The sequence below is a fragment of the Ostrinia nubilalis genome, chromosome 16 (genome assembly GCF_963855985.1).
Source record: "Ostrinia nubilalis chromosome 16, ilOstNubi1.1, whole genome shotgun sequence".
NCBI lineage: Eukaryota > Metazoa > Arthropoda > Insecta > Lepidoptera > Crambidae > Ostrinia > Ostrinia nubilalis.
The window spans coordinates 751523-767842 of record NC_087103.1 but is presented as its reverse complement, the minus strand read 5'-3'; the positions used below and the strand labels follow the sequence as shown (position 1 = coordinate 767842).

General features: G+C 45.8%; 2 protein-coding genes across 2 annotated transcripts in view; one reads left to right on the top strand and one right to left on the bottom strand.

Annotated features, from left to right (window-relative positions):
• The window catches only part of LOC135079495 (uncharacterized), a 50350-nt gene extending 38398 nt beyond the window's left edge, over window positions 1-11952 (top strand). Inside the window, exons 20-22 of the mRNA XM_063974151.1 lie at window positions 1540-1668; window positions 3003-3174; window positions 9581-11952. Coding sequence (XP_063830221.1) covers window positions 1540-1668; window positions 3003-3174; window positions 9581-9582 — 303 coding nt within the window. The 3' untranslated portion in view covers window positions 9583-11952. The remainder of the gene's footprint in view (window positions 1-1539; window positions 1669-3002; window positions 3175-9580) is intronic.
• On the bottom strand, window positions 10333-13662 carry LOC135079195 (kynureninase-like). Its single transcript, XM_063973780.1, has 2 exons — window positions 13189-13662; window positions 10333-13014 (listed from the first exon to the last, which is right to left on the bottom strand). Exons 1-2 carry the CDS (start codon window positions 13587-13589, stop codon window positions 12168-12170), a joined length of 1248 nt encoding a protein of 415 aa, XP_063829850.1. The 5' UTR covers window positions 13590-13662; the 3' UTR covers window positions 10333-12167.
• Window positions 13663-16320: the final 2658 nt, after the last annotated feature.

Here is a 16320-nt window from a genome sequence, read left to right as displayed (position 1 = left end):
GTCCTATTTTATTTATTTTATTTTATTTTACAATTTTTTGGAGAACTTACAGCTAAGTGTTACATTAAGTAATGTTTATAATTAAAGTAAGGCCAATTAAAAGTTCCCACCTATAGTTAAACAATTAATTAATTTTATTGCGGACAGAGAACGATGTTAATTTATGAAGTTCAAACTACTATCTAACAAAGAAAAGATTATTAAATTTTGTTTTAAACTGGTTGATAGGGGTATTGAACAAGTCTAGTTCCATGTCATCACAAACAGAATTAAATCGATCAGGAACTCTAATTACAAACGAATTTTTGCGATAGTTGGTCCGAGTCAAGGGTGCCTGCAATATTTTAAAGTGTCGTGTAACTTTTTTGGGGGTATTAATATGAAAACGACTTAAAAGCTCTGAGGAGTCCACATGATTTTGAAATATTTTTAGTAGGAATGCGATGTCGTTTAAGTCTCTTCGCATATATAATGGCAAAAAGTGGAAGCGCCTGCACCGCTGTGTGTAGTCTTCTATAAAGACGCGGCATTTGTATTGCAGATGCCGTAAAAATCGTCTCTGTATAGACTCCAACCTTGTTACGTATGTTTCATAGGCTGGGTTCCACACCTGCGAAGCATACTCTAAATGACTGCGCACGAAGGCACAATAAAGCATTTTCACAGTCTTTATGTCTATGGCTGAGATGATGCTGATGATAAGGATGGGTAGCTTGGGGTCATTGGACGGAATTCTGTGTGCTCGGCGACTGGACTTTAGTACAGTAGAATCCCGATTATTCGGACCAATTAAAACCAGGGGTGTTCCGGATAATCGAAAATCTGGATAATCGATTTCAAAGTAAAATCAAACAATAATGAAGTTTTTACAATAGAAAGACTTTTCAATACATTATTTAGAGTCAAAAATCAACATTTTAGAACATTGAATGAATCCATTTCTTTTAACAATGAACTAAGACGAAGTCCGGACCTTATTACGGTGGCGGCGCCTTCCGTTTTTATGGGTCCAGACCCTAAGGCGGTTATCACACTGCGCCGCGCTCCGCCGCGGAGCGCGTGATTTTCATATAAAAAATCACGCGCGCGGACGCGTTGTCAGTGTGAAGTGCCGCGCGTGTTTTCTATACGTCGTTTCAGCCGAAAGACGTCCACTGCTGGACAAAGGCCTCCCCCAAGGATTTCCACAAAGACCGGTCCTGCGCCGCTTGCATCCAGGTACTTCCCGCGACCTTCACCAGATCGTCGGTCCACCTAGTGGGAGGCCTGCCCACGCTACGTCTTCCAGCTCGTGGTCGCCACTCAAGAACTTTCCTGCCCCAGCGGCCATCAGCTCTTCGAGCTATGTGCCCCGCCCACTGCCACTTGATTTTAGCGATTCTGCGGGCTATGTCAGTCACTCTGGTTCTCCTACGGATCTCCTCATTTCTGATTCTATACAAAAATCGGTAATTAGAAACCGTGAAGAATGAGTCCGGATAATCGAGATTCTACTGTATTCAACTTTGACCTTGTCACTGAACATGTGTTTCCCTGCAGGTGGCGCAGTACAAGCTGCTGTTCGCGATGGACAAGTGCGAGCTGTCGTTCAGCGCGGACGCCCTGCGAGCCGTGGCCGCGCTCGCTATGGAGCGCAAGACCGGCGCGCGCGGCCTGCGCGCCATCATGGTACGATTGTATTACACAAATTACTAAGGCCCAGAACACACGGTCAAACGCAACTGCAACGAAACTGCAACTTCTATTTACTTTTGAGTTACATCTAAGGCCCAGAACAGACGGTGAAACGCAACTGCAACGAAACTGCAACTTTCTGATGATTCTGATGAATTAAAATGAAACTGAAAGTTTCAAACTGGTCGTGTCATGTGTGGTCTCTCAACAGACGCTATGGCAGAAACTTAGATGCAACTCAAAAGTTACTAGCAGTTGCAGTTGCGTTTCACCGTCTGTTCTGCCTAAGTTTCTGCCATAGATTCCGTTGAGAGACCACACATGATGCGACCAGTTTGAAACCGGTTTGAAACGCGTTGCAAATCAGTCGCATTGAAACCGTCGTGCAGGAAATTCGCGTTGCGTTTCATTCATCGGATTTGGCTTCTTTTCTAAAAAATGGCTGACGACGAACAAAAAAAACATTACATTTGTGTTAGAAGTGGAAAAGTATCCTTGCTTGTATAATAACACACTATCAAGCTACTCTCGCTCTCGAAGAACTCATTTAGCAAACGTCTGTTCTCAAAGAAAACCGAAATGATTGTGGTTGCAGCGTGTGTGAAAAATGGTTGAAACTGGTTTCAAATCAATAATTTCAAAAGGGTTTCTTTGCAGTTGCGTTTCACCTTGTGTTCTGGGCCTAACAGTCCTGTTAGGCTCTCGTACTACCAAATTATGCTTGTGTCACGAGTGGGCTCACCGCAATAGTCGAACGGCAGCGGGGTTCGAACCGTTTCGAGTCTAGTCCGACCCCTTTCCCGTTCGACTATCGTGGCTTCAATAAGGAAGTTCTTGACCTGCATCTTACCTAATGGAAAGGCATGATGAAATTTTCAACTATAGAAGACGTGTGACTTAACCTTGAACACGTAAGCTCTGAGGACAAATGCATGGGCGCATCAAAAATAATATGAACAGCGCACCCAATGTAGCGCAGATGCGTGAGACGGGTTTCCACATGCGTATCGAGGAGAGGGCGTATGCCGCGTGCTGTACTAGATAACTAAAGGTACAAATAATAGTGAGCTATAGTGGCCAAATGTTTGTCTCGAAGCGCTGGTAGGGCAAAAAAAAGAATGAGACATGTATAGGCTCCTTAAGAGCATTTGACGATTTGCAATTACTAATTAAATTAGTCTAAACAAATAAAGATAATTTTGATTTGATTTGATTGGCCCGCGTCGGACGTCAGGACCTGGCGTCCGCCCTATGTACCCACGCAAGTTTTAGCATTAGGCCCTAAATCTTACGGACCATGAAACTCATATTTCTTTTTTTGCTTACAGGAGAACCTGCTACTAGAAGTGATGTTCGAGATCCCCGGCTCCGACATCACGTCAGTCCACATCCACGAGGGCTGCGTCCACCGCAACGAGGCGCCGCGCGTGCAACGACGACACGACGAGCGCGAGCGATGCGACGCCATGGACGACTGGCCCTCGGTGCGCCTGCACAACTGTACGTAGCGTGGGCGGCCCGTAGCACTGTAGCGTACTGTAGCCGCGCGTACTGCGACGCCATGGACGACTGGCCCTCGGTGCGCCTGCACAACTGTACGTAGCGTGGGCGGCCCGTAGCACTGTAGCGTACTGTAGCCGCGCGTACTGCGACGCCATGGACGACTGGCCCTCGGTGCGGCTCCACAACTGTACGTAGCGTGGGCGGCCCGTAGCACTGTAGCGTACTGTAGCCGCGCGTACTGCGACGCCATGGACGACTGGCCCTCGGTGCGGCTCCACAACTGTACGTAGCGTGGGCGGCCCGTAGCACTGTAGCGTACTGTAGCCGCGCGTACTGCGACGCCATGGACGACTGGCCCTCGGTGCGGCTCCACAACTGTACGTAGCGTGGGCGGCCCGTAGCACTGTAGCGTACTGTAGCCGCGCGTACTGCGACGCCATGGACGACTGGCCCTCGGTGCGGCTCCACAACTGTACGTAGCGTGGGCGGCCCGTAGCACTGTAGCGTACTGTAGCCGCGCGTACTGCGACGCCATGGACGACTGGCCCTCGGTGCGGCTCCACAACTGTACGTAGCGTGGGCGGCCCGTAGCACTGTAGCGTACTGTAGCCGCGCGTACTGCGACGCCATGGACGACTGGCCCTCGGTGCGGCTCCACAACTGTACGTAGCGTGGGCGGCCCGTAGCACTGTAGCGTACTGTAGCCGCGCGTACTGCGACGCCATGGACGACTGGCCCTCGGTGCGGCTCCACAACTGTACGTAGCGTGGGCGGCCCGTAGCACTGTAGCGTACTGTAGCCGCGCGTACTGCGACGCCATGGACGACTGGCCCTCGGTGCGGCTCCACAACTGTACGTAGCGTGGGCGGCCCGTAGCACTGTAGCGTACTGTAGCCGCGCGTACTGCGACGCCATGGACGACTGGCCCTCGGTGCGGCTCCACAACTGTACGTAGCGTGGGCGGCCCGTAGCACTGTAGCGTACTGTAGCCGCGCGTACTGCGACGCCATGGACGACTGGCCCTCGGTGCGGCTCCACAACTGTACGTAGCGTGGGCGGCCCGTAGCACTGTAGCGTACTGTAGCCGCGCGTACTGCGACGCCATGGACGACTGGCCCTCGGTGCGCCTGCACAACTGTACGTAGCGTGGGCGGCCCGTAGCACTGTAGCGTACTGTAGCCGCGCGTACTGCGACGCCATGGACGACTGGCCCTCGGTGCGCCTGCACAACTGTACGTAGCGTGGGCGGCCCGTAGCACTGTAGCGTACTGTAGCCGCGCGTACTGCGACGCCATGGACGACTGGCCCTCGGTGCGCCTGCACAACTGTACGTAGCGTGGGCGGCCCGTAGCACTGTAGCGTACTGTAGCCGCGCGTACTGCGACGCCATGGACGACTGGCCCTCGGTGCGGCTCCACAACTGTACGTAGCGTGGGCGGCCCGTAGCACTGTAGCGTACTGTAGCCGCGCGTACTGCGACGCCATGGACGACTGGCCCTCGGTGCGGCTCCACAACTGTACGTAGCGTGGGCGGCCCGTAGCACTGTAGCGTACTGTAGCCGCGCGTACTGCGACGCCATGGACGACTGGCCCTCGGTGCGGCTCCACAACTGTACGTAGCGTGGGCGGCCCGTAGCACTGTAGCGTACTGTAGCCGCGCGTACTGCGACGCCATGGACGACTGGCCCTCGGTGCGGCTCCACAACTGTACGTAGCGTGGGCGGCCCGTAGCACTGTAGCGTACTGTAGCCGCGCGTACTGCGACGCCATGGACGACTGGCCCTCGGTGCGCCTGCACAACTGTACGTAGCGTGGGCGGCCCGTAGCACTGTAGCGTACTGTAGCCGCGCGTACTGCGACGCCATGGACGACTGGCCCTCGGTGCGCCTGCACAACTGTACGTAGCGTGGGCGGCCCGTAGCACTGTAGCGTACTGTAGCCGCGCGTACTGCGACGCCATGGACGACTGGCCCTCGGTGCCTCCACAACTGTACGTAGCGTGGGCGGCCCGTAGCACTGTAGCGTACTGTAGCCGCGCGTACTGCGACGCCATGGACGACTGGCCCTCGGTGCGGCTCCACAACTGTACGTAGCGTGGGCGGCCCGTAGCACTGTAGCGTACTGTAGCCGCGCGTACTGCGACGCCATGGACGACTGGCCCTCGGTGCCTCCACAACTGTACGTAGCGTGGGCGGCCCGTAGCACTGTAGCGTACTGTAGCCGCGCGTACTGCGACGCCATGGACGACTGGCCCTCGGTGCGCCTGCACAACTGTACGTAGCGTGGGCGGCCCGTAGCACTGTAGCGTACTGTAGCCGCGCGTACTGCGACGCCATGGACGACTGGCCCTCGGTGCGGCTCCACAACTGTACGTAGCGTGGGCGGCCCGTAGCACTGTAGCGTACTGTAGCCGCGCGTACTGCGACGCCATGGACGACTGGCCCTCGGTGCGGCTCCACAACTGTACGTAGCGTGGGCGGCCCGTAGCACTGTAGCGTACTGTAGCCGCGCGTACTGCGACGCCATGGACGACTGGCCCTCGGTGCGCCTGCACAACTGTACGTAGCGTGGGCGGCCCGTAGCACTGTAGCGTACTGTAGCCGCGCGTACTGCGACGCCATGGACGACTGGCCCTCGGTGCGGCTCCACAACTGTACGTAGCGTGGGCGGCCCGTAGCACTGTAGCGTACTGTAGCCGCGCGTACTGCGACGCCATGGACGACTGGCCCTCGGTGCGCCTGCACAACTGTACGTAGCGTGGGCGGCCCGTAGCACTGTAGCGTACTGTAGCCGCGCGTACTGCGACGCCATGGACGACTGGCCCTCGGTGCGGCTCCACAACTGTACGTAGCGTGGGCGGCCCGTAGCACTGTAGCGTACTGTAGCCGCGCGTACTGCGACGCCATGGACGACTGGCCCTCGGTGCGCCTGCACAACTGTACGTAGCGTGGGCGGCCCGTAGCACTGTAGCGTACTGTAGCCGCGCGTACTGCGACGCCATGGACGACTGGCCCTCGGTGCGGCTCCACAACTGTACGTAGCGTGGGCGGCCCGTAGCACTGTAGCGTACTGTAGCCGCGCGTACTGCGACGCCATGGACGACTGGCCCTCGGTGCGGCTCCACAACTGTACGTAGCGTGGGCGGCCCGTAGCACTGTAGCGTACTGTAGCCGCGCGTACTGCGACGCCATGGACGACTGGCCCTCGGTGCGGCTCCACAACTGTACGTAGCGTGGGCGGCCCGTAGCACTGTAGCGTACTGTAGCCGCGCGTACTGCGACGCCATGGACGACTGGCCCTCGGTGCGGCTCCACAACTGTACGTAGCGTGGGCGGCCCGTAGCACTGTAGCGTACTGTAGCCGCGCGTACTGCGACGCCATGGACGACTGGCCCTCGGTGCGCCTGCACAACTGTACGTAGCGTGGGCGGCCCGTAGCACTGTAGCGTACTGTAGCCGCGCGTACTGCGACGCCATGGACGACTGGCCCTCGGTGCGGCTCCACAACTGTACGTAGCGTGGGCGGCCCGTAGCACTGTAGCGTACTGTAGCCGCGCGTACTGCGACGCCATGGACGACTGGCCCTCGGTGCGGCTCCACAACTGTACGTAGCGTGGGCGGCCCGTAGCACTGTAGCGTACTGTAGCCGCGCGTACTGCGACGCCATGGACGACTGGCCCTCGGTGCCTCCACAACTGTACGTAGCGTGGGCGGCCCGTAGCACTGTAGCGTACTGTAGCCGCGCGTACTGCGACGCCATGGACGACTGGCCCTCGGTGCGGCTCCACAACTGTACGTAGCGTGGGCGGCCCGTAGCACTGTAGCGTACTGTAGCCGCGCGTACTGCGACGCCATGGACGACTGGCCCTCGGTGCGGCTCCACAACTGTACGTAGCGTGGGCGGCCCGTAGCACTGTAGCGTACTGTAGCCGCGCGTACTGCGACGCCATGGACGACTGGCCCTCGGTGCCTCCACAACTGTACGTAGCGTGGGCGGCCCGTAGCACGCCTGCACGTGCCCGTAGCGCTAGCGTATTGCGTAGGCCGCAGCACTGACAATAATACACTAAAGCCCGGTCGCCGAGCACATAGAATTTCGTCCAATGACCCCAAACTACCCATCCTTAAACGAAAGTATACCTAATTTTTCCTTTTAAACTGAACCCATCTGCTTTATTTTTTACCCGACTACGGCAAAGCAAAAGGAGGGTTATGATTTTTTTATATTGACACAGAACTCGCTGTTTATGTTTTATTACTTTGTCCGTTGCAGAGTGCTTGTATGAGCACTACGTTTGGGCCCGGGCGGTCCCATAATGGATTCACAATGTAACATTATAGTAAGGCACACTTTTGTTTTGTAGATTATCATGTTCATTATTATGTAATACTAGCTTTTGCCCGCGGCTTCACCCGCGTGAAATTTAGTTTGTCACATATCGTCATAAATTATAGCTTATATGTTATTCCGGGTTATAAAAAATAATACTGTAAAGTTTTATCAAAATCCGTTCAGTCGTTTTTGCGGGAAAGAGTAACAAACATACATCCATCCAGACATCCAAACATTCGCATTTATAATAATAGTAGGATTGTGTAAGGTTATCTTGATTCGAATGTTGTTTGTCTGAACTGCACTGCAGTATTAAGAATTAATGTAGTTATTTAAGAGACTTTGCTAAGTTAAATATTATTTTTTCATTATGTAGGAATGTATTTTTACGGACCTATCTCACTACTGTTCACTTGAAATACCATTAAAAATAAAATGTTTGTAAATGTTGGTACTTATTAATAGTATGCATGTTTCCATCTTATCTTTTCACTATCACAAATAAATGACGTGTTGCTAGTTGACAAATTTAGATAATTGAAATGCCTACTTTTAAACAAAAAATAGCAGCATTTTAGTGAATACTCGTGATATGCAAAGCAAATATGTACACGTGCTTCTTTACCATGGCTGAATGCTTTGTAGATAAATTAGAAATGTTACAGATATTTTTGAATATGGGAACATATACAGTACACAATACACATGTTTGAGGACAGTGGACACACGTAGCTAATAGACTTACGCCCGTATTCACAAACGATACTTGCTTAAATGAATAAGAAAATCGAACGCACAGCGTTGAATAGAGCTCTGTGATTGGTTCGTGTGTCACCCTGTGCGTCCACGCGCACTGTGAGGCCTCATAGTAATGTTTGTGAATACGGGCGTAAGAGCTAGTGAACGCCAGACCTACGTCATTTTATTAAGCTGAAAGTTTGTCAGCGTATGCTTCCAATATGGGTTAGAATGCTGGTGAATCATGAAGTTTGGGTCAGCGTGGCTTTGGCAGCTATCCTAAAAAAAACTGTCTGCAAGGAGTTGGAACTGTCAAAACTGTCTGGCTGTTGGGGAAAATAGTTCTAATTATTGTCCAAATATTATACATAATAATCAGATTTAATGGTATAACGTTAGTAGAATTACAGTCTAATTGAATATACAGAAAAAGCCACCTTAAAGTTAGACTTACGTTGGGTTAGAATGCTGGTGAATCATGAAGTTTCGATTAGCGTGGCTTTGGCATCTATCCTAAAAACACGGTCTGGCAAGGAGTTGGAACCTTACTTTAACTGTAACCAGTTAAAGTAAAGTGCAACTCAGCCTAAGCCATACTATTTTTCTATACAAACACGCGTGCATGCGTCCGTGCAATTAACATAGGATCATAGCTACAGAAAAGACAATGCCGGAAATTGGCGTCTTTTTTTTTTCACGCGGCCATCGACTAAACTTTGTTTTTTGATTACAAAATAGTGTAATAAACCAAACTTACTATGACATGTATACCTCTAAACTCAGTCTGAACTGAGTTACGAGCATTAGAAGTTTGATGATTTTCATACTAGATTTGCTTTTTGCGCGCAAAGTTTTGTAAGAAATTGCAACAAAATAGTGAGATTGTATGTGTAAACAAACAATACCATCCATTAAAGGCTCCAGACATCAGTATGGAGCAGAATCAGCGCAATAAAAAAATAGCGCAATATTTTGTTGCATTTTCTTACAAAACTTGCGCACAAAAAGCAAATCTAGTATGAAAATCATCAAACTTCTTATGCTCGTTACTCAGTTCAGACTGAGTTTAGGGGTATACATGCCATAGTAAGTTTGATTTATTACACTATTTTGTAATCAAAAAACAAAGTTTAATCGATGGCCGCGCGAAAAAAAAAAGACGCCACTTTCCATACAAAATCTGGCATTTATTTATTTATTTATTTATTTTTGGGAAACATACAGTTACAATATAATTTAACTTAGGTGCAGTGAGAAAACAACATTGCATTGCATTGCCATTTCACACGTGTAATAAAAAAATCGATAACTAATTCCTTATTATCTTCCGCAGAGAGTCGAGACTGGCGTGTCACAACCATCTGTCACTCAGTATGCGCTGTGAGCGAGTAGGAGTATGGTGGCAGCGAGCGACGCGCGCTTCTGTGCTCAACCGATCCGCCGGCACACGCTTCGGAGGTACCACTTCCCAACCTGCCGGGACTATCCTTATTTAAATCTCAACAAAAATACCTTAATACAGTCATGGGTAAGGTTCAGTTTGCTTTGTAGATGATGCATAGTGAATTTACATTTTAATGCCCATGACTGAACAGTCTTATAGCGTAGGTGTTGAGTGAAAAGTGCTTTTATTGAGATTTCGATGTTGGCCCTTTGGAGAACTTGATGTCTTTGAGCAGCATTATCAGCATAGACAATCAGCCATTTTAAGGCGTAACTGAATACGAAAATTAAATGAACTGCAAGGTACGAATAACACAAAAACATTTTCAAAAATATGCGGTGCTATGGCAAAGTAAAACAAACATCTGGAAGTTAAAGTTCAAATTGAGATCGTAGAGATAAGATTATGGAGACTTTTGGCTTTTTTGTGAGCAGTCAATAATCTGTTCCGCTTTACAAAGATGGGAAATCATTAGTTTTGAGGACTGGCGACACTATTTGTCGTTCAAAAATTTCAGACTTGGCGTTACTTTATCTTCAGTAATCTATAGACGCGTGTGCTACTAAAATAATTTGTAACAACTGCAAAATTAAATAGTGTTTTCTTTTGAAACTAATCGAAATTGTTTTGCGTTGTTTTAAAAAACAATAAATTAGTAGCGTGAGGTATCAAATTGAGCACGGAATTTGTGTGGTTTCTATTCAAATCCTCTGTTGTCCAAGTACAATATTTGCTATAGACTGATCGTCTTTATAGTAAAGTACATTACGTGCATTGTAGTTCCCGGCTGATAGCTGCAATAGGCATAAAATGCACGATAAGCACTAAAGTGTGCAGATACTGTGACTATTTCAGCGTCAGCGATAGTGAACTGTTTGTGTATACAGGGTGTTAGGTAAATGGGTATATGAGCCGACACTAGCCCATGTTAACATGGGCATATAAATGGTATGGTGAAGTCAGAAATTTGATATCATCATTTTAATTTTTTTAATTTTCATACAAAATAAATTTTATAAAATCCGATTTGTATGAAAATAAAAAAATAAAAAATAAAGATATCAATTTTCTGACTTCACCATACCATTACATATACCATACATACATACCATACATTTATATGCCCATGTTAACATGGGCTAGTGTCGGCTCATATACCCATTTACCAAACACCCTGTAGATTTATCGTGCATTTTTAGTTGTCGTTAGTGTTAATTAAAAATATCACGACAAAACATATTTAAACCTGCGCACTTTATTGTGAATATTGTGTTACTAGAATTAGCACTACATAAATGAAAATGGATTGATTTGTTAAACAAAAAGATCACTTTTCAGAAAATCTGTAATTTTATTAGCAGAAAACTTCATTCTTATTTTTTGATTACATTCAAGCTTCTTCAGGTAGTAGCATTTCGAAAAATACGTGCCAACTTGGTTGATTACGGTATATTACATTTCAGTATCATAAGCAGACAGTAGTTAAACACTGGGATGGTTTTGATACTGAAATATAATATACGAAATGTCTATTTGTGTATTATTTTGTAAGAAAGATGTTTTCAGACTCGTGATCTTACTTGTAGTTCCTTACGTTAGAATAATTGCAAAAATAATATAAAAAACAATGTTGTATCGCTGTGACCACCATACAACATTACTCTTGTGATGTAAATTACTGTAAATAATAAATAGAAGAGATGTTTAATGTTTAAGGTCTAAATATATTAGGTTTCCTTGCTATGTCCATCTAAGTTGTAAGTACGAAAAATTACACAAAAAAACATTGTTAGATTCTTTTTTAATAGCAGAATTTTATATTTCGGTCGGTCTACGCTGAAATTGACGTTTTGACATTTGTTACAATATTATTATATAATAATTATTTTTTTATTTATAAAATGTAAAGTTGTGGTGTGATTATAGTGTAATAATTATGTGTCTGAATTAGAAAAGCATTTTGTGATATTCGCATCCAGTTTAGTTTTTTCCTTCAAAATTAGGTCTTGGTTCTGAGAGCCAAGCTTTTTCCGAAGGTTCACCACTTTTGGATGTAAAATAAATAATAGTTTCGAAGGTATGTCAGCGAGAGAAATAGAGAATGCACTGGATGTGCGTAAAGCAAAATCAGAAACCTGTCTAAATAGATGCGTTGGATAATAGTGAGATAAATTGAAAGAATTTAAGTTATAATCACATTGCAGCTGGAGTTAAATAGTTTAAGCCTATTTTCAAATTAAAATATAACGAAAACCAAAATATTTGCTGTTTTCATTTTAACCTCCTCGGTTACCGTTTATTATAAACTTTATTACATAATCAAACTTAACCTCGCAAGAACAACAACTTAAAGCTATTTGATGATGATTTAATTATATTAATTGCTCTGTTTTGCTCTATCACATAAAATAAGTATTATTTTTATACCTTAAAGCTTTACATTTGTTAAATGATACAAAAAAAATTATACATAATGTTATACAACCAAGTTTCTCTTAACACTAAATTGTTTGTAACTCTCAGTTTTGATAATGTCCAATAGAATATCCACCACATTGTATACCTCGGCGTAACTTGTGTACAAAGCCGTGGGGGTCAGGCGGATCACGTTGGGGTCCCTGAAGTCCGGCACCACTCCGCGCGCCTTCAAGGCCAGGCTGATTCGGTACCCCTCGTCGTGCTCCAAACACACGTGGCCACCTCTCTTACTGTCCTCTTTGTTATTCCCTATCGTAAACCCATGCTCCACAAGCTTCTTCTCAATAAGGTACATCAAATAGCCGTTGAACATGGTCAATGAAGCCTCCAAGCCTGCCATGGCCAACAGCGAGGGCGTGCCGATCTGCCAACCGCTGGCGTCCGGCTGATGGTCGAACTCCTGCCGCAGAAGAAACTGCGTCTCGTGCCTGTTGCCGAACCACCCAGCCAATCCGGGAACCTTCTGGAAATGCCGCCGGTTCACGTACAGAGCAGAAGTCGCTCCGGGACCACCGTTCAAGTACTTGTACGTACACCACACAGCGAAATCAGCGTCCAGAGACTTGAGATCCACTTCAACGGCGCCCACAGCGTGACTCAAATCCCAGCCAATAATTATTCCTCTTTTCTTAGCGGCGGCTGTTATCTTTGCCATGTCTACCACTTGAGCCGTCCTGTAATAGACGGTCGGCAGCAGAATCAGTACCACATCTTCAGTCATAGCTTCGATGACTTGATCTTCGTTCAAAAACTTGCCTTCAACACTTTTAACAACTTTCACAGCGTCTTTGGGATCGTAGCCCTTCAATCTGACCTGACTGTCAATTGCGTATCGATCAGTGTGCCTACCATGAGTTTACGTTAGGTGAGCTCGCTAGCGAATACGTCAAAAAATTCTATGAAGATTTTATTTCTTGAAAGTAGCCGCTAGGGGCGCTGCACAATATGTCATACATTTAAATGTCATTTTTTTACGCAGTCGCTAGCGAGCACACCTAACGTAAACTCATGGTAGGCACACTGTTGGGAAGTTAATGTCGTCTACTAAAATTTTGTATCTATCTTTAGTGGGCTTGTAAAGAGTACTAACAGCTTGGTGGATGTTGGTGGTGGTGCTCCCAGCGAAAGCGATTTCATCCTTTTCAGCCCCGACTAAAGGCGCCATCAGCTTGGCAAGGCATTCGGAGTACATGTAGTATTTTCCGTTGTCAACGTTCCAAATCTTCACGCCGTGGTCTTTCCATTTGTCCAGCAGAATTAATATTATGGCTTCTGCGTCCTTCGAGGCGAGCCCTAAGGAGTTGCCACACATGTAAATCACTCCTTTCTTCAAAAAGAACCGTTGTCTGAAGTGTCCCAATCTGTCGTTATTGTCCAGTTCCTTTGGGTAGTCCAAGCCATCACTGTATTGCTTTTCCATTGTCGTGTGTTGCTTTGGATCGATGCGCAGCGCTAATGAGATTTTCTTCGTTCCTCCTAGTATAAGTACCTGTTGCGGAAATATCACTAGCAGTGTTATATCACCTGTTTATGATCTTTTTATATTAAAATGTTTACAGAGCTTACGTAGAATCAACGTTTTCTCCCCCGCAAATAACTGAAACTGTGACCAAGATTTCGTGATAGCAAATATTATAATGTTGTTAACGAGTTGGACAGTAAGCGCGCAGCACAGTTATAAAGTTGTTAAGGCTTGGTATTTCTGCTAAAGTAGGTATTTCGCGCTGTCAAAATCTGCGCGGGCAATACTTCGCCGAAGACAGCGCGCCAAAGAGCTCTCGCGGCTACACAGTATAGAAATACGCAGTTGGTTAGGTTAGGTTGACTTCCTTCCGTTCAAGCGTCATACTCACAGCACTTTCTAATACAAATCATATCCAAGTGATACAAATTAAAAAAAACTTTCAAAATTTTTGGGAATATATTTTAGAATCGAATAAATATAGAATATAACTGCCAAAGTAAACACGGTTCAAAGAGGCGTGGCGTCACCCGACCTTCCGGAAGTTCCGCGCCGGCTAAAAGAATTTCAAGATTACGTCACCCGACCTATCGGTAGATAGATCCTCGGGAGCTTGAGCGATTGGAAAAACATTTTATGATCAGTTACTCGTAGTAGCGATTATTTAGAGCTTGGATAATAAATTATAGTTGTTGCAATTCACAAAGCTTTGCATGTGGTTAATTACATTAATCAGTACACGCATCAATTTTGTTCAGTCTTTTTGTTTATTAATAAATAAAAATATCATACTAAAATTGCATACATATTTGTTTGTATTGGTCTGGGTGTTTTCTTTCCATAATTTATGTATAACGTATGTACGGGGCTCTGTATCGAAAATCAGTATGAGCAATAAGCATCACACACGGTTACCTGGAGTGCATTACCGCAGCAAAAAGCTTGCCATCTTAAATGAACGGTATAATATCGAGGTTTCGTCAGTACAGTTGCGAACAAAGGTGTTTGTGTAGTGTAGTTGAGTTGAGAGGTCAGATTATTGAAATAATAAAACGAAAATTTTATTTTTTAAATACATTTTAAAAATAATTTACATTACAGATAACAATGAGAGGATGACATTGCAAGGTGGTGCCAGTCCAGTCTTAAATCCGTTGATATATGCTGCATCTGCCATGTTTTTGGCTAAAATATTCTTCTATCTTGCAGTTTAGACTTTTATTACAGACCTCAGACAGTATTTTTGGAAAACTTTTACGCATGGTGGAGGAAGGGACGCTCTAGACACTCAAGTCTACAAGGAGTCACATGAACTCCAGTTTTAAATCCGTTGACATCTGCTGCATCTGCCATCTTTTTGGCTAGAAGATTTTTCTATCTTGCAGCTTAGACCTTTAGCTACAGACCTTAGACAGTATTTTCGTGAAAATTCTTACGCATGGTGGAGGAAGGGACGCTCTAGAGACTCAAGTCTACAAGGAGTCATATGAACTCCAGTTTTAAATCCGTTGACATCTGCTGCATCTGCCATCTTTTTGGCTAGAAGATTCATCTTACAGCTTAGACCTTTAGCTACAGACCTTAGACAGTATTTTTTATTATTTATTTGTGTCAGTGTGCTCTTCTAAAGAGTGTAAGACAATTGTATGTAAGTACTATTAAAATGTAATTTTAACTCATTGGTTTTGTCTCATATTTGAGGAATGTACTATGTATCATGAGTAGAGTCTTCGTTTAAAAGGATGCGAACGATTTAAATTTCAATAGGTAGACAAAATTGATAATTTTTAATTATCAAAAATTTAAGCTTTCTCCAGTAACACTGATATTATTATACTGTGACTCATCAAAGTCATCATTGTCAAAAATATTGACAAATCGCGAACTGTCACGGCCAAAAAACTGACACGCGTCCGTCCTCCGTAAGCGCCACCGCGCGACTGATTGAGATTGTCCAAGCCGTCATGGACGATTTTTTCCACATTTTTTAACATTGTAACTAAATAAGACGCAATATAAAAATTTCAACCGTTAAAAGCCCTCAAGTTATTTCTGAACTTTAGTTTAGTAAAAGATTTAGAATCTCAAATCGCTTATTTTAAAAATAAAACCATAAATAGAAAACGAATAGAGGTAACTTTGGGAATTTATTCTATCGAGTCAACTTCATCAAATCGTGTTTCCATCCGTTAATAGCCCTAGAAAATATCCTCAACTATGCCCAATAAAAATCTTAGCCTTTAATTTTACTGTTTAGTACCTCAAAAATGAAAAATGAAAACCTCATTTTCGCCATTTTCTCTGCTACCCGGCCTTAATATTGAGAAATACTTAATACGTTTATTAGATACTTTTTTTTGTCCGTGTTTTTTTTATATTTCCACATGTACTATTTTTACAGGCAGACCCAATTCAATAGATGACATACAGTCACAAATGTTGAACCTTATTTTTCGAAAGACGTAGCGTGGGCAGGCCTCCCACTAGATGAACCGACGATCTGGAGAAGGTTACGGCAAGAGCCTGGATATAACTCTATGGCCTGGATGCAGCGCAGGACCGGTCGTCATAGAGGTTAATAACTCTATGCCGGTCGTTATGGAAATCCTTAGGGGGGGCCTTTGTCCAGCGGTGGACGACGTCATTTGGCTGAAACGAACGAACGAACCTTATTTTTGTTACTAAAACT